The 23,351-nt window shown below is 36.6% G+C and overlaps 2 protein-coding genes across 2 annotated transcripts in view; both read left to right on the top strand.

The window, feature by feature from the left end:
- LOC131855872 (uncharacterized) overlaps positions 1 to 3,704 on the top strand; it is a 118,310-nt gene extending 114,606 nt beyond the window's left edge. Inside the window, exons 7-9 of the mRNA XM_059211861.1 lie at positions 1,063 to 1,240; positions 1,537 to 2,656; positions 2,756 to 3,704. Coding sequence (XP_059067844.1) covers positions 1,063 to 1,240; positions 1,537 to 2,656; positions 2,756 to 3,704 — 2,247 coding nt within the window. The remainder of the gene's footprint in view (positions 1 to 1,062; positions 1,241 to 1,536; positions 2,657 to 2,755) is intronic.
- LOC131046097 (uncharacterized) lies at positions 794 to 5,447 on the top strand. Its single transcript, XM_057979766.2, has 3 exons — positions 794 to 947; positions 1,063 to 1,273; positions 1,537 to 5,447. The coding sequence occupies exon 3, from the start codon at positions 3,927 to 3,929 to the stop codon at positions 5,442 to 5,444; it is 1,518 nt and encodes a 505-aa protein (XP_057835749.2). The 5' UTR covers positions 794 to 947; positions 1,063 to 1,273; positions 1,537 to 3,926; the 3' UTR covers positions 5,445 to 5,447.
- The last annotated feature ends 17,904 nt before the right edge of the window (positions 5,448 to 23,351 follow it).

Genomic DNA, 23,351 nt, shown 5'->3' with positions numbered 1-23,351 from the left:
TATAGAATATACTTATTAAACTATTTTAAAATTTGCTAAAATTGTATCTGCCAAACAAGTTATATTATGTTAAATATAATATGATATGAAGTAATAAACAAATATAAGAAATTTAAAGAAAAATTTAGACTTCGAAATATATAATTAATTATGTATTCATCATATTTAAATAATATAGACAATTCTATATAATTTACTATATTTATATTGATTAATATTAATGTACATAATTTAAAGCCTATATAAAAAATATTAGCCTACCTATTGCATACCAACATGTGATTGAAACTAAATAAGGATTCGATGTGAAAGTAAATAACCCATTTATTACGCAGTGGACAACCAGAGAGAAATGCACAGCCAAGAAACAAACGATCAAAAAAAGGTACTATACACGAAACCCATTTATTATGCAGTGGACAACCAGTGAAAAATGCACGGCCAAGATCATTTTAATCGTCTTGCAAGCCTAAAGATCATTTTCAGCCGTAGATTGTTCATATGAGGTTGTCCATCTCCTTCGGCGTAATAAGCAAACCAGCATTGTCTTTTGTTGTCATAAAGAAACTCCTGAAAATTCTATTCTATCTGAAAGCAAGTGAAACTAGGCGCACTCTACTGCAATTCTATTCTATCTGAAAAACAAGGCGTGTTATCGCACTCTTATTTAAGAAGTTCCATTTTCTTGTCTTAAGCTACATATATATTTGTGTGTATACTCGTAATTTATTGGGTGTAATAATATATTTGGGTTTAACAACACTGAGAATTCTGCACTTAGAAGAGAAATGGCGACTCCCCGTTAGCATATTGAAGAGATAAGAAGAAACAAATTTTCCATAGGTGGAGAGGAAAACCCACTTACAGAAGATCTTCATCATGCTGTTAGAAATCTGTCAGCAGAACTCTACACCAAGGATGTCCATTTTCTCATGGAGCTCATACAGGTAGCTGTCTGGGTGATATAATTCTAATTATTTCTTGACACTGCCTTGTGATATGTTTCTGTTTTCAATTCACATTGCCTGTAAAATTAAAGTCTGGGTGGTTATGATTTGACAGAATGCAGAAGACAATGAGTATGAACCTGATGTTGAGCCATCACTGGAATTTGTGGTTACGAGCAGAGATGTGACTGGTGTGGGTGCCTCTGCTACTCTGTTGGTGTTTAACAATGAGAAGGGCTTCACTCCCCGAAACATCGAATCCCTCTGCAGTATCGGACGATCCACCAAGAAGGGTAAAAGATAGGGAGGTTACATTGGAGAGAAAGGTATTATGTGGTCTTGCCTTTAAAATTCATTGTTTAGTAATAGTGTGTTTATAAAATTTGTATTGCTGCAAATGCAAAATATGCAATTATAGTAATTGTCTAATTTTAGTTGTGGATGATGGAGATGCTTCAAACGACTAATTGACAATACATGTTCAAGTGGATAGTTTTAAACAGAGGTTGCATCTTTGTTTTTGCTTAAATGAATGTTGAAGTTTTATATTTCCTTTTGAATTCCTCTGAAAGGATATATCATATTTCAGGAATTGGGTTCAAGAGTGTTTTCTTGGTCACAAACCACCCGTATATTTTCAGCAACGGGTATAAAATTCGATTCAATGAAATCCCTCCATCTGATTCTGGGGTCAAAATTGGGTATATAGTTCCAGAGTGGATCGACAAACCAAATATTGAAGATCTCAAAAGGATATATAGTAGCAATAGCCAAAGCCAGGGTGAGTTCCCTATTACTGTTATAGTTCTCCCTTTACGCCCAGAGAAGGTGGAAGGAGTGAAGGACCAGCTTGCTAACATTCATCCAGAAGTCATTCTGTTTATGTCCAAAATTAAAAGACTCTCCGTTCGTGAAGATGGCCAAAATCAGAGTCCCCGGGTGAATGCAGTCTCTGTGTCCCAGGAAATAGCATTTCAGAATGTGAAGAAAGAGGGAAGTGAATCATTTATTCTCCATCTATCGGCAGAGGAAAATGGGGAACCGAATGGAGAATGCAGTTATTACATGTGGAGGCAGCGATTTCCAGTGATAACGAACAATCGGGTAGAGGAGAGAAAGGACATTGACAATTGGGTGATAACACTTGCTTTTCCCCGGGAAGATCGAGTTACCAGAGGCAACAGGGTAGGTGCTGATATTTATGCCTTTCTTCCCACTGAAATAGTCACTGGATTGCCATTCATAATTCAAGCAGATTTTTTGTTGCCGTCCTCAAGAGAAAGTATTCTTTGGGACAACAAGTGGAATCAAGGGATTCTAGACTGTATTCCCTCAGCATTTTGTGAAGCTTTTCTCTCTCTCTTGAAGAGTGTGACAGGGGCTCCTCCTTCTGCGAGATCATATTGTTTCAGGTACCTCCCCATTAGTATACCTTCATATCTGCAGCTAAGAAGAATTCGGGAAGACATCCAAGCCAAGCTCAAGACAGAAGAAGTCATCTTATGTGAACCTGGAAATGCCTATTGCACGCCCATTCGAGCTCGCAAAATACTTGCAGGATTCAGAAAAATATTAGAAGCAGCAACCGGAGAAGGCCTGGAAAAGCCCAGTGCCCTGTGGTCTACTGGAGTATTCATAATACACTCGTGCCTTGACAACTCCTCGAGTTCTCTGGATTTCTTGGGAGTGGGCTCTGTGCCCGATGACTGGTACTCCACATGTATTTGAAGTACCCCTGGTTGGCTTGCCAATCTCTCTCAAGATTTATATGTGTAACTCCTTTGCTTTATTGTTGAACATTGGAACAGTGGAATTCCAAGCTCTCTCCAACAATTTCCTATTTTTAAGTATGACAATGCCTCCTATGGTGTAGGGTGGGCAAGTTTGTTGGATATGTCTTCTAAGGGAAGCAAAATATACTTTTCCTCGGAAGAAAGAGATATTGCATGGTTGGCAAGGTGGAATAAAGAGCTGGGAAATGCTGCACATTACAAATTCATGCCAAATGCAACGCAGGTGGCCATGAAGAATTTGAGCTCTTATGAACGGTCAAGATTGCAGGAATGGCTAGATCGATGTGCTAAGATCACTCAAATTTCTGTTACAAGTTTTAGTAAGCAACTTTTGGATGAAGCTAAGGCATCTACAAGTAAGGAATTCCTGATCCGTGTGGCTCACTTTTTTCATTTTTCGTCTGTCAATGACTATATGGATTCAGCACAGATGCTCACTTTGTGCAAAGAATTGCCTCTAGTTAATAGTTCGGGATCCATAATATTAGCAAGTAGTTGCAAAGCCAAACTTGTGCCTGCATCTATGGGCGAGTGGCACAAGCTGATAGGAGACAATCCATGGGCTGCACAAGGGATTGTTGCACTGTCACCTGCTTACATGAAAGCAAATGCCAATGCCAATGGACTAAGAGGGGAAAGGGAAGATGATCTTGAATTGTTTGTGAGAAATAAGCTTGGGGCAGTGGACATTCCCACGCTAAAAACCCCTAATGCTCCATTGCCTGCACTTTCCTCTCGCATTACAGAAGATCAAGTTGTTCTGCTTTTAGAGTGGATTCGCTATTTGGCTGAGGTCTGCCGTGAGTCCCTGCCCAACAGATTCCAGACTATTATCATTGAAGGAAAATGGTTAAGAACCTACCGAGGGTATGAGTCTCCAAATAAATCTTTTGTGTTCAATAATGAATGGTCTTCGGCTGGTGTAGAGTTGAGCGACCTTCCTTTTATAGATTGTAGTTTCTAGAGGAGGAACATGAATGAATTCAAGAGTGTCCTCCAACTGATTGGGGTGGTTGTTGAGTTTGGAAATGGATGAGAAGAAGTTGCCAGGACAGTCCAAACACACACAGATTTCAGGGTCATAACAAGGCTTTACAAATATCTTCACCGTTTAAAGTGGCGGCCTACTTACTCCAGCCCTCTCAAAATTTGGATTCCACACAGTGGTGGGCTTGCAGGTGAGTGGATGGATTCAAAAATGTGTGTAGTCCATGATGATAATGGCCTCTTCTCTGGCAGGCTACAAATTCTGGAAAGGTATTATGAAGACACACTACTTCCCTTTTTTTCTAGCAATCTTGGTGTGTCTCTACATCCCAGGATTGAGGACTACTGCAATTTGTGGCTGGACTGGATAAGAAGTAATCATGTAGTAACTGAGTGCGAATGCTGTTCAGTTTGGAGGAATATTGTAAAGCACTGGACTCAATCCCCTTCAGCTATAAAAGGAAAGTTGGGAAAGCAAGGTCTAAAGTTTCCAGCACACACAAGCGGTGGAGATATCCAATTATGTTCGCCTAATGAAACCTTTATTCCGGATGACCTTTTATTGAAAGAGCTATTCAGAAAAGTTTCAACAGAGATCAAATATGCATGGCATCCTAACCCTTCAGATCCCGAAATACCATTGGACTTCTTGTTCTCAATATACGAGTCTCTTGGAGCTCGAAAAATATCACAAGCAGTAGAAAAAAAGGAGGTGTCTGTTTCAAGTGGCATCAGTTTGTGCAAGCTTCAAGCAGGAGAGAGTTTGTTCGGAAAAGGTCTGTACATAATTATCCTTGGATATCTGGCAGATCCATCCTTCAAATTGTCAGCAGATAAAAGGCATCAAATTGTGAGAGCCCTTTTGGAATCTTCAGCTTATGAAGCCGCTCAATCCTTTGGAGTTATGTACACTTTGACAATAACAACTGAAGATGATAAGACAGAGCACATTAAAGTGGCTGCACACTCTCCTGTGCGTTGGGAAAGAGATAGCAAGAGGATCTTGGTACAGAAATCTGATCCACAATCACACGACCAAAAGGCAAAGGTGTCCATGGCAACTGAATTTGCTGAGGTAGTTTCAAAAGGTCTGTTATCAGAACATCCAGAACTTGTTGCAGGCTTATGTGAGATGGTGAAGTTTGGGTGCATCTTAGGATTTGACACTGATGTAGTAAATTATATGCTCCAGTATAAAAATCTCCAAATTTTTAAAGAAGACGAGAGTTTCCTGTCAAAATTTTTTCCAATTGCAGACTATCTTGGGCCATATCAGGGTTCTGGGCCAGCTAAGTCAGCATGGCACTTCTCACCTGATTTTGTACAAGGATGGGAGAGTAGATTGCAAATGTTCAAGCAAGGAATTGACAATATGGAAGACTGTACGGTTACATCCATTCCTTTGAAGATTAAGATGGTGAGAATGTTATTCCCTTCAGATAAAAAGCAGCCAGAAAGCAGTTCAGACCTGAATCTCATGAAGGTGACAGGGGATGCCTGCCTTAAAATGCTCACTGTTTCAGAAGTTGTGGGCGCCAACGCCAATGAAAGCTGTCAAATGATGCCATTTAAACTGGAAAATTTACTGGGTGATGATGTTTTAGAATTAGGGAAGTGCTTTGGCCCTCCCTCTTCTTCTGGTGATGAATGTGATATTGAGATGGTGAGGGCCGTTGCAGGAGCAGCCACTTTGAATTTCTTCGCACCTAAACTCTAAATTTGCTGCCAACGTCTCTCCATATAAAACATAACAATAAAAGTTGTGTAAGCTATTTTACTTTAAAAAATATGTTGTGCAGAGGCATATAAGCCTTCTCTTCATAATTTTACAGACTTGAAAAGTGTATTTGCTTCAGATTGATACAATACAGATACTAGTGCTGTATTTGCTAAATATGGATCATAGCATGCAATGCACTACTACGTGCGATAAGCTTTAGCTTTGCTACTTGCATCTTCTAGTTCTCTCTCTTTTTTCTTTTTGTTTTCTTATTTTTTTCCCTGGGTGTGCACTGTGTATCATGAACCGTGGGTGTGCACTGTGTATCAGTTTTCATGAGCCTAGCCTTAATATCTATTGAAGACACAAATGGATATGTAGCATAAGATGTTTTAGTTTGCAAGATCTTTAACTAAAAAAAAGTTTTAAAAAAAATTAGCAACATTCTCCCATTTTCTCTAATGTTTACTTCCAATTCAAACCTTTTCAAAGAGTAATATAATCACAGATTTTTCTAAAAATGATTTGAATTTCTCTTCAAAATTTATGCGTCTTTGACCAATATCAATGATATATTGTTATTTATTAAGAGAAATAAACATATAGATATTTTTTATGTTAGATTTATAAGGTAAGTAGGTTTCTTATAACTTTTGGATCTATAAACAATTGGTTTTGTTACAAATTGTTTATTTATTTGTAAGAAGATGCACTTTCAAACAAGGCTTGAGAAACTATAACAACTAAGGAAAGCATCTTAGAAAGATATATCTCAAAAGAAAATATTGAAAAATCATTGTTGATTTTGCTAACAATAAGATTTCGAATATAATTATTGTTAATCAAAGAGACCATTATACAAGTATTTTTTAGATCTTTCTAATCAATTTATAAATTAAATTGAAAAAGATCTTTATTAAGTAAAAAAATTATTCCTCCATTTATTTATTTGTAAGAAAAAAAAAAAGGTCGACTCCATTTCTACCAAACTCTAATAAAAGCAAGGAAAAGTATGATCATGTTTATGATGTTCTTTTAGTGGACACATGCTAGCACAACGTTGCCACAATGCATACAATGTCAAGAGGTAATGTTTTTAGGTTTTTAGTATTTTAAATGAGGATAAAAATAGATTTTTAATTCCTTTTTTAATTCCAAGAATTGAAAATCCCACAACACTCCCAAACACTAATTCACCAAACTATTGAAAGTGAGTTCCAATTGAAGAGAAAGCAAAGCCTCGATGAATAATGATGAACAATAGATAACCCAAAAGGTACTGAAAGGGGTGGGGGGGGGGGGGTGGTGAATCAGTACAGATAAAATCTCTCAACAACTTATCTACCTAAAGCAATACCAACTGGTTATCACCATTACTGAACTTAACCATGGCAATACCGGTCAAACACAGTAAGACACCAGACACCATAAACTGATAAGTTTGAATACTTCAAATACGAACAATGTACAACATCAACTTTCATCCATAAACATATGCATATGGTATGCTAGTAATACCATAACCTATTAACTCTGCATGCATGATCTTTCAACCAAATACTTCATAAACATCACATGAAAAATGCATAACACATGACACATATTTTTCACGTGGAAACCCAAATGGGAAAAACCACAGTGGGAATGAATATCCACAAGCTTGTTTTGAACTCTTTTGAAGCTCGCCCTATTAGGAGCCTAGTCCGGTTAAAGACTTTACAATAAGGTTTTGTCAGGAATCGATCCTATTACAAATCACCCATTACAGATCACCCGGTTAAGGGATGGCTATATACCCTGTTAAAGGTTACCTCGCTAGAGGATTTAAAGAACTCAATGATCTTGAGTCACCTAGTTACAGGTTTTACAGTAAGCCTGTTAAAGCTACCCGATAAAGGGATTTTACAACTGTTGCAATGGTTAGAAGACAACAAGTAAAACTATGATCTGATAACAGCACTACATGGTAACGCAGATCCTTTTCGTATCCTCTTCTATGCAATCACACTCTGCAGTTTCCCTCTTTACTGGTCTGGCAAGTACCAAGTATCTCTTCACTCGGATACACATAACATTTGCCAACAACTTTTCAATACAAACATCATCGACCTTATAGGTAACAGAAAGGTTAGTGGCATAAACCTTAAACCCTAAACATCTTAGGTTTACAACATAGGCGGTCTCATCCTGACCATCCAAGCATATTGCATAGAGCATTTACAAATTCAAACAGATCACAAGTCAATTTGCATCGTTCATTCATCACCGCTCATGGGAATCAGTAACCCATCACATTTTCTTCTTATGCCACTAAGAAGAATAATCATTCTCGAGGTAGACTTCAAACGCGGTCGATCTTCTCATGCCTCAATCCTTTATGCTCTCAAAGCTGATGTGGCACCCCGATCACAGAGTATCATTAGTTCATCACACAAGCTGGATCGACAAGCCAATAACCATAGAGCTGAGACTACCAAATGGTAATCACACTTAGTGAAACCCCGACACCGGTTCACCGAATCTCCTCATACCTCTTCATACCGGTTCACTTGAAATTATTGACATCAATGACAACATACATTATCATCATACCGGTTCATCATATGCTAATGATATCCAACAAGCCTAACCCTCCTGAAACTCCTCCACCTATCTTTAGACCTCCTTACAACACATAATAAAATATATCAGGTCAAATTAAAAAATAAAAATTAACTCCAAATATTGATTGATATATTAAAAATCCCAATTCAACTACTTAACATTTGAGATCCCTCACATCATCGTTGAAATATATATCATTTTTCATATAAATTTAATTAGTAGACTTGAATAAACATATGATCCAATTATACGGAGAAAAAATGACAAATTACTCTATAAAACTATCATGTAAACAAGTAAAAGAGAAAAAAACTACATAATTTTTGTGTGCATTATTCACTGACTTACTGCACTTCATTGGTGTCAATACTAAGTAATAAGGAAAATTTTTGTGATAGGTTGTGAATAATTTGTTACTCCTCCCACACTATAACAATGAGGTTTTTACAATATTTGTTAAGGAAACTCTACTACTATAGTCCTTAATGAGACCCCAAATTATTTTGACATGCAAGATTTCTAGGCTAGAGGAAAAGGTTTAGATTAGGATAGGAAGGGGGCATATTGTTCCCAAGACCATGTATGGATACCCTAAGTAGGCTAAGCATTGAACATTTGATAAACCTTCTATTGTGAGAGACAATGTTAATGTTGAGACTTTACAATCAGTTAGTTCCCTAACACAAACATCAATACAATATAGTAGACCATTTTCACAAGGGTCTTATAGGTTTTGACACTCTCTTTACCTTTGCTACAATTGTGGATCTACTTATGACTATCGATCAAAAGATGTTAAGGGCAAACACTACAAAAAGCACTCTAGAGTTTGAGAAGAATGGTTGATAGTTCCAAGAGGAGGATACATTTGCATTAGACAATGCCACATTAACAAATAAGTAATTTTCAACAAGGTTCTATACTAATGTAAAAAATCGTATATAATAAACTTATAGAGTTAGAGTATTCATCCTACATAATTTGTCACCCTTTTAACACCTAATTATGTAGCCATGTTGATTCTCCAAGTATGTGATTTGTAACAAAATAGTAAATATACTACATGAAGATTATTTTATAATATATCAATGGTAATCTTAAAATTTAAATTTGATGAAGAATAGCTACATGTTTGACCTTCAACATCCACACCCATTGGTGGTAATGGTTGTATTTCAACTTCCATTTAAGTAAGATTTACTATTTTTAATCATTGTGTTTGTAAATAATGTTAGGAAGTTAGGCTAAATCTAAATTGAAATGCTTGAATTGGAACTTGATACCTCGATGAATCTTGCTTTGAAGTCTTCATGCATAGGTTGATAATATCATGTAGAATGTCTTCATAATGTCTTGATCATGGATGCCATCATGAATTATTGAAATCTGAACTTGACCTCTCCTTCACCGCCATAATGATGCTTGATTGCTTACTCAATTGAATTTGCAAAAGTGCAATTGAGAGATATTCTTGTGCTACCAAAATGAGTGGGTTAGGCTTGCTTTATACTAGGTAACTACACCAAATGTATTTGAAATTTTGGAGCAAGCTAACACCGAGAATATTTTTTTGCCTATGAAATGTGACCATTACAGGATACAAATTTGGGACCCTTTTGGGAGAACCATGGCACCTAAGGCATCCTAGTACTGGGGTCATGGTGCCTGGGGTGTTTGGGTCCAACCAGTCATGGCTCAAATTTGAACAATGTCCTACAGGGGCACATAAGATGTAGATTTTGGAAGCATGTGAGCGAAATCAAAGCAAAGTTAGGGCACAAAAGGTCAAAACATGAAAGTGAGGCTTGGGTGAGGACAAAATTGTATAGTGATACAATTTATGACACTACACATCCCTATTCTTTATGACAATACAAGTGCCATTAATATTTCAAAGAATCCAGTTATGCACTCTAGATCCAAGCATATATGTATTTAGTATAATTTTCTAAGGAGAAAAGTGGTAGAGAAACAAGTGAAGTTGGAATATATAACTAAAAAGGATCAAGTTGTAAATATTTTTACAAAAGCTCTTTCAAAAGACAAATTTGAATATCTCAAATTGAAGTTAGAGGTTGTTGCCCCTCCTTTGCATCTATCTAGGGGGAGTAATTCAAGATATGTCTCTTTCCTGGACTTATAAGGGTTACTTCTCAAGGGGAGTAGGTTGTAAGTTGATGCTGACAAGGGGAACATGTTTACTATTGCAGATTTTGATGAAGAATCCTTACCTTTTTTCCTTGATGTCAAAGGGGAGGGAAATTCGAGAACATAGTAAGTGTTTTTATTAAAGAAAAAGGGGGAGATTATTGCAGATATGGTGTTGTCATTGATGTCAATTGGAGATTGTTGTAGATATGGTGTTGTCATTGTTATAAAATCATGATATGTTATGTTGTAGATATGGAATAGTGTTTTGATGTCAATCTATGATATTATATGTTCTTGAGGGGAGATTCTTATTGTTAATATGACAATGTACTCAACCTATGATTTTATTATTGAAAGTTCATGGTTGGGTGTCAAAATGTGTGATTGACAAGCAAGTATAAAAGGAGGTCTACCCCTCTCATTTCAAAACCCTATTCCCAACATATTTCCCCATTTTCAATCTATGCAGGAATAGGTACAGAGTTGTGTTTGGGAGGGTCAATAGGATTCGTGAAGATGAACAAGTTTAGGTTTCGACCACAAGAAATTCGAAGGACCATGGCAAATGGATACTACCTAGTCTCAAAAAATTAGGTCAAACTTTTGGGAACATATCTAAAACATCTTCTTCTGCTCAAATCTAGGTTGGTGGCTCCATACGACATATGTAGTTCATTGTTTCTATCAGATTGCTTCCATAATTCACTATCTTGCCCTAATATTCAACAAATCAAATCAATTCAATTTAAGGAGGATAGAGCCCTATTAAAGGAGCCTGGAATCTAATTAGAATCTTGGTTTATCAAGGCTAGATCTACTAGATTTCTCTCCTCCTTAATGTCTTGTTTGATTAGGTCATTTGGTGGTTTTATTATCTTAATTTAACCCTAACCCTAATTTCCAGCATTATAGGGCCGACCTCCTTGGGGGATACATGTTCCATGTCTACACACTTCGTCCTAGTCTACTTGGAGTATGTGCACCACCTTTGAAGTTATTTCAAGCATGTATATGTGTTCTAAGTTGAATTAGGTCATGTTTATCCTTTGGACTGGACTGTAGTTGCTTTATTCTCTCTGGAAATATTGTTTAGGTCAAATATACTTCTACAATTTTTTTCAAAATGGTGGAGATTAAGGGGTTCAAAAGGTTTGGAATTGAAAAATTTGAGATAAATTACTATAGAGGGACTTGAAATCCACCTATAGGTGTGAATAAGATATTTTGTAGGGATTCATTAATCGTTGACATAATCAAAAGGTTTGGAGTTGAAAAATTTGAGAGAAATTATTGTAGAGGGACTTGACATCCTCCTATATGGACACATACAGATAATTTTTGAGTTATTAGGACTATTGAAAACTCAAAGGAGATGGAGATGTCCATTTCCTATTTTAGATAGACATGTAATTCAAATTAAAAAAAGTGTGTTTTTTTATTTTTTTGCCTATGCTTATTGAGTACATTGTCTATTCAACATTTGCATGGGCGTTTGATCATATTTATTAATTAATAAATATAGTCAAATGTGCATCCTTAATATTGCATAGATATCTTGATTGAGTGGTGATATAAAAATATATAAAACAATATTTTTTTGAGTTTGTAATTTTATAATTAGTGTTTTTATAAGTAACAATATAATATTACTCATGCTTATATTTATTTCAATTGGTATTAGAGTAGATTGATTAAATTTTATTGTTTAGGTGTGTATGGTGTGGAAAATATGTATTCACTAGTTTAGCTATGCAAATAAGGAATTAACCTATTTCCTGGTGACATTACATTAAGGAGGAGGTGAAATGGATATATTCAACCTTAGTTGGATGAAAAGGGTTGAATGTTGATTGACTTATACTCCTTCCTTTGTTTGTTTGTGTTGATTAGACAATGTCACATTAACAAATAAGTAATTTTCAACAAGGTTCTATACTAATGTAAAAAATCATATATAATTTAAACTTATAGAGTTAGAGTATTCATCCTACATTTGTCACCCTTTTAACACCTAATTATGTAGCCATGTTGAGTCTCCAAGTATGTGATTTGTAACAAAATAGTAAATATACTACATGAAAATTATTTTATCAAATATCAATGGTAATCTTAAAATTTAAATTTGATGAAGAATAGGTAGATGTTTGACCTTCGACATCCACACCCATTGGTGGTAATGGTTGTATGTCAACTTCCATTCAAGTAAGATTTACTATTTTTAATCATTATGTTTGTAAATAATGTTAGGTAGTTAGGCTAAATCTAAATTGAAATGCTTGAATTGGAACTTGATACCTCGATGAATCTCGCTTTGAAGTCTTCATGTATAGGTTGATAATATCATGTAGAATGTCTTCATAATGTCTTGATCATGGATGCCATCATGAATTCTTGAAATCTGAACTTGACCTCTCCTTCACTGTTATAATGATTCTTGATTGCTTACTCACTTGAATTTGCAAAAGTGCGATTGAGAGATATTCTTGTGCTACCAAAATGAGTGGGTTAGGCTTGCTTTATACTAGGTAACTACACCAAATTTATTTAAAATTTTGGAGAAGGATAACAACAAGAATGTTTTTTTGCCTCCGAAATGTAACCATAATGGGTTCCAAATTTGGGCCCCTTTTGGGAGAACCAGGGCGCCTAAGGCATCCTAGTCTTGGGGTCATGGTGCCTGGGGTGCTCGGGTCCAACCAATCATGGCTCAAATTTGAACAATGTCCTGTAGGGGCACATAAGATCCAAATTTTGGAAGCATGTGAGCAGAATCAAAGAAAAGTTAGGGCACAAAAGGTTAGAATAGGAAAGTGAGGCCTAGGTGAGGACAAAATTGTATAATGATACAATTTATGACACTATACATCCCTATTCTTTGTGACAATACAAGTGCCTTTAATATTTCAAAGAATCCAGTTATGCACTCTAGATCCAAGCGTATATGTATTTGGTATAATTTTCTAAGGAGAAAAGTGGTAGAGAAACAAGTGAAGTTGGAATATATAACTAAAAAGGATCAAGTTGTAAATATTTTTACAAAAGCTCTTTCAAAGGATACATTTGAGTATCTCAAATTGAAGTTAGGGGTTGTTGCCCCTCCTCCTTTGCATTTGTGTAGGGGGGTGATTCAAGATATATCTGTTTCCTGGACATATAAGGTCTACTTCTCAGGGGGAGTAGGTTGTGGGTTGATGCTGGCAAGGGGAATGTGTTTACTGTTGCAGTTTTTTATGAAGAACTCTTACCTTTTTTCCTTGATGTCAAAGGGGGGAGAAATTTGAGAATATAGTAAGTGTTTTTATTAATAAAAAAGGGAGAGATTGTTGCAAATATGGTGTTCTCATTGACGTCAATTGGAGATTGTTGTAGATATGACGTTGTCATTGTTATAAAATCATGATATGGTATGTTGCAGATATGGAATAGTATTTTGATGTCAATCTATGATGTTATATGTTCTTGAGGGGATATTCTTATTGTTAATATGACAATGTGTTCAACCTATGATTTTATTATTGAAATTTCATGACCTTGGGTGTCAAAATGTGTGATCGAAAGTTCATGATTGGATGTAAAAATGTGTGATCCTCTAAAGTTCATGGTTGTATGTCAACTAGATTTTGATTAATAGATTCTTACAAAGAAGTTGATCAAGTATGACGTGCCATTTTCTTATGCCTATACCTTAAGAGATTGTACCACATTTCTCTATAGTTGAAGATATGACTTTGCGATTTACAAGTAACACCAAGGAGGATGTTTAGTTTGTATGTCTCTTATTTTAGGTCAAAAAAATCAATATATCCATTTCTAGGGCTTGTTTAGTTGAGACAACTTTATTGTTTATCAGGATTGGTCAAAGGAATGATCAACACTTCTCCAATTTGTCTCTTGAAGTTTGGAAAACCTGCTTATATTGTTTGTATATTAATCCTCTTCAAGTATCAATTGTTCAAGTGCACCACAAGTATGAACCTAATTGCTATATCTCAAAACTATGTTACCTAGCATGCATGCAATGATTGGTTTCATTATTTGTTTGTCTGTCCCAACTAAATTGTAGGTGACAGTGTGAAAGAATGGTACAAGAGTGATGCTCTTTCTCATATGATGTTGTTATGTGCTCTACACTATGGTTTTTAAAAAAAATGGAATTGTTGTTTCACTTAAATGGATGTATCTATAGTGGTAAAAAATATTAGGGTTTCCATAATTAGATATATGAAAATCGTTAATATTTAGACTTAGGGACCGTTACAGTAAAGAGGGGTAAACCCAATGGATCTAGCCACAAATTAGCAAGGATGGGGCTGGGAATTCTATTGGATTTACTAGAGAATTGATTTCCCTCTTTTGAGTTGAGTTGTAAAATGTTGAAATCAGGGTAAATGTGTTATCTAATTAAAGTAAAAATGCATGAACAACAAGCTACAGTTGTTAGATCGAGCCACAAACCTGGATCTAAGTAATGTAAGTATATTCGAATCTATACCCAGAAGAAGCTCCCAAAATGTTGGGACCGGTATGCCCGTCACATCGGTCGTCCACACTTTTCATTATCCAAAGGGGAACCTGTTTGTCTCTATAAATAAAGATAATCATGAAGATCCCAACTCCATATCTACTTCCTACACATAGAAACAAGGGGAAATAGGCTGGGAATAGGTGTTTCCCTAAGTGAAACCTCGGTTTAGGAATTAACCTTGAATGAAATGTTGCAAATACTGAAATAAACAATGGAAAGATATACTCTAGATCTGCAATGACTGATAATGATGTTTTGCTTCTTGAATGTAATCACATATGTTGTATGAAATGGCATGAACATGACAAAACCCTAATCACACAAACATGTTTGCATATGAATGATGTAATTTTGCTCCACAATAGTTAAATGAAGAGTTTGCAGCCCTGAAGATCTCTAAAAAATGCTTGATGATGAATGCACGAACACTTGATTAATAGTTTAAATGGATATGGAGATTTAGATAGAAATGAATTGATCGAAATCCTTTATATATGAGATCCTAGGTCAATTTACTAATTAGGCCAACCTCCAATGGTCATATAGAGCCACCAATTTTATTTCCTGCCAAAGAGGTAGGTCTCATCCTTCTCTTGAAAACTGGGCCCCATTGAGGAGGACCAAGGCACCAGGCACTCTAGCCTTCCTCAATCAAGGATTAAAATTAAGGCCCAGAGAGGAGGACACCCTTCAGAGAGTCATTTGGTAGGTGTATTTGGCAAAAAAATTGGAGTTAAGGCACTGAACAAACCTGGATAGGAGATGAGGGGGAGACACGCTAAAGTATGGGCACAAACATGAGGTGTAAATTGGCCTGGTGATAATTTACGATGCTACATTTAGCTCCCACTTTAGTGGGAGTATGAGGCTATGCAAATACTCATGGTAAAGTAGATGAAAGAGAGATGAAGGAGAAAAGGAATGAGGAACAACTAGGAGCATAATCACAAGGAGTATAAAACATCACTAATTTTTAGGAACAAAGACCCCAACCTTAGGATCTTAACTCACTCAAATGCATGCAAGAGCACAGAAAACAAGACAAAAAGACAAACAAAAGGCTATCAACGACAAACAAAGACAAAAGGCAAAAGGCATACACAAAGACTAAAAACCAAAAACAAGACCTCAAGTCAACTAGTCGAAGAGACCTCGATATCAAAATGTCTCAACCACTAATATCATTCTTGAAAAATGTCATCCTAAGAACACAAGTGATCACGTAAAAGAGAAAATCATGCATCATCCATGAACTACAAATAGCAAAACTATGAGTTCATGAGAAGAAGGAAAGAGAGAACATGGATACACATTCTAGATGTGTTTTTCTAGGTGATCCATGAGAAGAAAAATGAGAGAGGACATGGATACACACTCTAGATGTGTTTTTCTATTAGCAAGGAAAAAAGGAATAGTCTATCTAGGTTTTGCTAGTTCCAGTCATCCTCGTGTGTGTGTGCAAGTGATGTATAGTTTCAAGTATATAGCACCTCGTATAAGAGTTTTTTTCTTTGGTTTCAAGCGTGCTTCAACCTATTTAAGACATATAGTACAAATACAAATGCCTAGGGGAAAATGTCTGGCTTCAAGAACATCTCATATAAGAGTTTGTTTTCTCTAGTTTTGAGAATGTGCAACCCCGTACAGGGCAAATGTATGCCTAGTTTTGAGGATATCCTGTGTAAGAGTTTGTTTTCTCTAGTTTTGGTGATGTGCACCTTGTCTAAGACATCTATCGAATGTTGCATCTGATTTTAGGCATGAAGAATCTCATATAAGACTTATTTCTCTGGTTCTATGTTTGAACACCCCGTTTAAGACATGCATAGATATGGTACAGTGTGGTACAAAGAGGGTGCTATGTATGCACCTCCCTTAAGATGTCAACATAGCCCTATGTTGATGTCTTAAGGAAGCTAGAGACAAGGATACCCACCTTCAACACCAAGGAGACATCCTTTAGGCAACAATGTCATAAATCCAAGCTAAAGAGGGAAAACTCTCATAAGTAAAGATAAGATAGTTGAAAAAGAGATATATTGCAACAAGGGTAAAGAGGATCCTTGGAGGAGAAGAGATCTTTGCTTAAAAGACATCTACCTCCAAGATGAGTTCTTGAACAAACATAACATCTTCTACCAAAAGAAGGGAAGGAGAACAAGAATGCATACCTTCCTCTTATTGCTAAGTGAAAGGGATTCTTGATGAAGGATGACACACTTTTGACCCAAAGTGAATGGTTTGTTTATAATAGATATACATTGCCAAGTGAAGAAGAGGTTGTAGCCAAGAACATACACATCTTGCATAAGCAAGAATCCTTGAACTAACAACTTCACACAAGGAATAACATCAAATCATAAGCAGGAGAGGGTTTGTTCGGAAAAGGTCTGTACATAATTATCCTTGGATATCTGGCAGATCCATCCTTCAAATTGTCAGCAGATAAAAGGCATCAAATTGTGAGAGCCCTTTTGGAATCTTCAGCTTATGAAGCCGCTCAATCCTTTGGAGTTATGTACACTTTGACAATAACAACTGAAGATGATAAGACAGAGCACATTAAAGTGGCTGCACACTCTCCTGTGCGTTGGGAAAGAGATAGCAAGAGGATCTTGGTACAGAAATCTGATCCACAATCACACGACCAAAAGGCAAAGGTGTCCATGGCAACTGAATTTGCTGAGGTAGTTTCAAAAGGTCTGTTATCAGAACATCCAGAACTTGTTGCAGGCTTATGTGAGATGGTGAAGTTTGGGTGCATCTTAGGATTTGACACTGATGTAGTAAATTATATGCTCCAGTATAAAAATCTCCAAAGTTTTAAAGAAGACGAGAGTTTCCTGTCAGAATTTTTTCCAATTGCAGACTATCCTGGGCCATATCAGGGTTCTGGGCCAGCTAAGTCAGCATGACACTTCTCACCTGATTTTGTACAAGGATGGGATAGTAGATTGCAAATGTTCAAGCAAGGAATTGACAATATGGAAGAATGTACGGTTACACCCATTCCTTTGAAGACGAAGCTGGTGATAATGTTATTCCCTTCAGATAAAGAGCAGCCAGAAAGCAGTTCAGACCTGAATCTCATGAAGGTGACAGGGGATGCCTGCCTTAAAATGCTCACTGTTTCAGAAGTTGTGGGCGCCAACGCCAATGAAAGCTGTCAAATGATGCCATTTAAACTGGAAAATTTACTGGGTGATGAAGTTTTAGAATTAGGGAAGTGCTTTGGCCCTCCCTCTTCTTCTGGTGATGAATGTGATATTGAGATGGTGAGGGCCGTTGCAGGAGCAGCCACTTTGAAGTTCTTCGCACCCCAACTCTAAATTTGCTGCCAACGTCTCTCCATATAAAACATAACAATAAAAGCTGTGTAAGCTATTTTGCTTTAAAAAACATGTTGTGCAGAGGCATATAAACCTTCTCTTCATAATTTTACAGACTTGAAAAGTGTATTTGCTTCAGAATGATTATCGAATAATATAAGTGATGAATTGAACCTATAAACAATACAGGTGTCTTTGAATAGTGCCGTATTTGCTACTTGATTATCCAAAGAGTAGATATAATCACAGATTTTTCCAGGTATCTTAAAATTGATTTGAATTTCTCTTTAAAATCTATGTATCCTTGACCACTATCAATGATACGATAGTTATTTGTACAAAGATACGATTTCAATATAGATATTTTCTATACTAGGTTTGTAAGGTAAGTAAGTTTCTTATAACTTTTCGATTTATAAACAATTGATTTGTTACAAATTGTTTAGTTATTTTTACGAAGATGCGATTTCAAATAAGACATGAAAAATTAAATTAACTAAAGGAAAGCATCTTAGAAAGACGTCTCGAGAAAAATATCGAAAAAACATTGTTGATTTCACTAATAATATGAATTTGAATAGAATTATTGTTAATCAAAGAGACCATTATACAATTCTTTTTAGATCTTTCCAATCAAATTTATATATTACATTTAAAAAGATCATTGATTGAATAAAAATTATTCCTTTAACACAAAATTTTATTTATATGATGCAATAGTTCTTTCTTTTAAAATACATAAATCAAAAGAAAAGATAAATTGGACAATGATCTAGCATGATTTCCAAATATTGAATGTATAGGAATTACTTATAGAAGTAATCCCTCCCCTTTTCAATTTCTATTCTTGTTTTGGTGTTATTTTATTCTCTTTCCTAAGATGTAAATGACAAGACTCTGTTAATCTTAACTACTAAAATCAACTCCTACAACTTGAAGGATTGTAGGTAGGAAGAGAACCATCTAGTCAATTTTTCTTCTCACTCACTAGCAAAATTAAGATATGACTTGGTTATGTACAATTTGTTAAACCTATTTAAGGTGCTCAAATGAAAGTCAAGAAAATGGGTAAAATTTAAAACTATAAGAAAATGGGATTATTTGAGGTGATGGAGGGATGTAAGGACCCAAGATGGATGGAAGTGATGAAGGGTATGATTTTGGAATATAAGGACCCAAGAGGGGTTTGGAATATGGGTGATGGGAATATTTGGGTTTAGATGGAGGGATTTTAGATTCGGAAGAGATGGAAGGTGTACCGATACCAATTGATGAATAATGATGAATAGTTAATACTCAACAGATACTGAGAGGGGGGGGTGAATCGGTATAGACAAAAACTTCTTTAACAACTTAAACTGCAAAGACTGCACTAACTGGTAAACAACATCACCGATCTAAATCAGGGCACTACCAGTAAAACACAGTGAATTGTGAAAGACATAAAATAGTAACATCTAGATCTTCACAAAACCTAATATCTCATTTCCACTTCACCCATATGCTTAAACAAGTAATACATCAGAAATATAATGACCACTGGATCAGCATGCTTTACCGCTTAACAAAAAACACTAAGACATCACATGAAAAAGCATCACACATAACACACTGATTTTTCATGTGGAAACCCAACTGGGAAAAACCATGGTGGGGATGAATACCCACAAGTTGTTCTTGAACTCTTCTAAAGTCCACTTTGTTAGGAGCCTAGTCCGGTTAAAGACTTTACAACAGGTTCTGCTAGGAACCGATCCTGCTAGGGATCACCCGGTTAAGGGATGGCTAAATACCTGGATAGAGGTTAAAACCCTGTTAAAGGTTACCTTGTCAAAGGATTTAAAGAACTCAATGATTTTGAGTCACCTTGTTAAAGGATTTACAAAAAGCCTGTTAAAGCTACCCGATAAAGGGATTTTCCAACTGCTGAAATGGTTAGAAGTCAACAGGTAATACACTGATCTGATAACAACACTTAATGCCAAGGGAGATCCACTTTATTTCCTTTACATCTACAATCACACTCTGCAGTTCTCTACTCACTGCACCGGTCTGGCAAGAATCACTTCACACACATACATTTGCCAATAACTTCAAATGAGAATCATCATCGACCTTATAGACAATAATTAGGTCGGTGGAAAAAACCTAAAACCCTAAGCATCTAGGTTAACAATACAGTCGGTCCAATCCTGACCGTTTAAACACATTACATAGGATAAAACAATCTTGAAGAAATCTCAAGACATTCTGCATCATTCTTTCTTTGCCGCTTCTGGAGGCTGATAACCCATCACGCATTCTCCACCATTTACTAAGATTTTGCACATTCCCGAGGTAGATAGAATCAATCTTCTTCATGCAAGATCCTCAAGGAAATCCTCCATGCGCACAAGGCTGACGTGGCAACACGATTTGATCTTCATTTCAATGCTAGGATGTCGTCGATCGAATCACACAGACTTGGAATGCATCAACCGGAAACCCTGAAGCTGAGACTACCAATCGATAGTCATATCAAATGAAACCCTGATACAAACTTTGCATATACCGGTTCACATTCCAACATACTAGTTCACCTTTTCGCATATACCAGTTCACATCATCATACCAGTTCACTTCATACCATCATACCGGTTCTCTTGCCGGTTTTCTTACTTCAATATTTCGGTTCATACTTCAGCATATTGACATCAATGACAACATACAATCATATCATGTCATCAAACTCTACACATATGCCAACACTATCATGAGATGAAGGGATGCCTTGATCTTGAGGTGGAGAGGGATCTATGCTAGCATGCTTTGGAATAAGCACTTGACATGGTTGAGGTTGGGGGGATGGTGTGATGGAGGACTATATGGAAGCTTCAACTTGGGTAGATGGGGGGATGGTGGTATCATGAAGCTTAGGTAATTGAGGGTTGTCTTGATTTAGAGGGGTTGGAGGTGGATGGAGGACTTGGGGAGATTAGGAAACTTTGTTTTGAGGTGGGGGTTTTGTCTCCTTTGCTAGTATATGCTGGATAAAATTTTGGCGAAAGGACTTGGAGGATGGGGATGATGTGGATTTTGAAGGATGAGGATCATGTGGAGGTTTAGATGGAGGATTAGATTGGGATGTGGATGGGGGAGAGGATGGAGGTATAGATGTTGGATAGGAGAGGTATGTGGATGAGAGATAATATGAAGACATGGATGGGGAATAAGATGGATTTCCCTTTTCCAAGGTAGGGGAAGAATAAGAGATGTGAGATGAATTGGGATTGACTTGGTAAGTCAGTTGCGGTGGGAGACATGAATAGGCGAAAGTTGGATGAATTCAAGGCATGCATGAGCTAGATGGGGATGGCTGGTAGGGTGATCCTTGAACTTTCATAACCATTTCTTCAAACCAACCCATGATGTTTGAATGTGGGTTTTGGGTAGCCAACTTTTGCTTTTGTGAGTGCATATAGACCATGCAAGGGTAACCTCAAAATGATGAGAATGGGGTGATAAGGTGGAATTGAATGAATGTGAGTTGGTCAAGAAAGGTGATGAGATGATGTTAGATGAAGATGGGGACTAGGACTTAGCAACTCTGGACTTGATTTAGGATTGATTGGATTGGATTGGATTGGATTTACTTGGATTGGATTGGATTTGTGATGCAGCCATAACTGGTAAACCCTCAAAAGAGAACTGACTGGCTTATGCAACAACAGTAACACAATGAAAGCAACAAGAAAATGTTGCAAGATTATAGAAACATATCATATTATTGTATTAGAACCTCCAACAACCAACCAGTTATCATCATACAGTCATCATAGAACATCTGGTAGTTAATCAGTTACATGCAGGCTACAAGCTAGATACCATCCATCCAGAACTCTCAAAATCAACCAGATCACTAATCACCAATCTAAATCTTTATTCTGATTTCTACATCTTCTATCCTACAAATGATTACATAATACCCTATATATACCCTCTGAAACATATCCGGGTCGGCCACAAAGATTACATTTACCAATGCAAGAAAATGAAATGTGTAACTAGGTCGGCCCTAAGAATGCGAGAAATTCCTTCAAAAAATAACAACCAAAAAGTGTGGATCAGAAGGAAGGTTGGCCACATGCCAAAAAACATCGGACAAGACCCCAAATAGATCCACATGCCAAGAAACTAGTCTGGAAATGAAGGAAAACCAATCGGTAAGCACATGAATTGTCCTGGAACACAAAAACAGTCAACCGAGAGCAATAACTAGCCGGAAAAGAATCCAAATGGACTGAAAATATAAAATTAAGCACATGAACCAACCTGGGGACCAAAAATAGGATCTGCAATGAAAAGCAAGCAACGACCGACACCTACCGGTAGGAACACAAAAAATCACACACTAACTGAACAAGAACTACACTGAAAGGAAATATTTTTGGTTGATGCAAGATTGCTCATAGACCGGGGATGCTTCTGCATCAATTTGATTTGATTGGATTGATCTTTGGATCAAGACAAGATTGATTGAGATTAAGATGAAACCTTAGCTCTTGGATTAGGAGTTAAACGATGTGTGAAATTGATGACGTGGACCACAAAGCAAGGTGACAACCAAGCTAGGTAAAATTCAAACTCTTGGATTAAGGAACACTTGATCAAGCCTTCTTCTACTTAGGATAGCCTTACGTTCCTAAGAGAAATAGGGCTAAAGGATTGGGGTTTTGATCAACCCAAATGATTTGGTAAGGGTACTTAGGGAAGATTCTTTCCCAAGCACAAGAGCCAATTGATGATTGATTAAATATAAAGGTCTAAATCAAAATTTCACAAACTGTTAACCTTAGGATGAGGTTGATTGATTGATTGGATGACTGGTTTGGATTTTGGATTGGAAAGTTGATTAAGTTGAGGAGATAAGTCCTTGAGGATGGAATAAAATGATTATGGGAGAATGGATTCGTGATAGGTAGAAGAAGGGGAAGGTTACTTCACATTGGATTAATGATTGAATAGAGATATTGGTTGGGGATTGATGATCATTTGCATGGAAGAAAATTGATTGGGGATTTAAATGAGGCAGAGATGCCGAAGAAGTGGAGTGGAGACGTTGAAACTCAAAAAAAGAGGAGACATTGAATTATTGGGACAGAGACACTTAAACAATGAGGCGGAGATGCTAAAGGACAATTTTGATAGGGCGGAGACGCTAAGAGACAGTTTGACAATGAAAAATAAATTTTTTGATGGGAATCCGGTCAAACTTGGTCAAATTTGGTCACATTTGGAAAATGTTTAGTTTTTCTA

The sequence above is a fragment of the Cryptomeria japonica genome, chromosome 9 (genome assembly GCF_030272615.1).
Source record: "Cryptomeria japonica chromosome 9, Sugi_1.0, whole genome shotgun sequence".
Taxonomy (NCBI): Eukaryota; Viridiplantae; Streptophyta; class Pinopsida; order Cupressales; family Cupressaceae; genus Cryptomeria; species Cryptomeria japonica.
The sequence above is the reverse complement of the archived record's forward strand: the minus strand, read 5'-3'. Positions and strand labels throughout refer to the sequence as shown.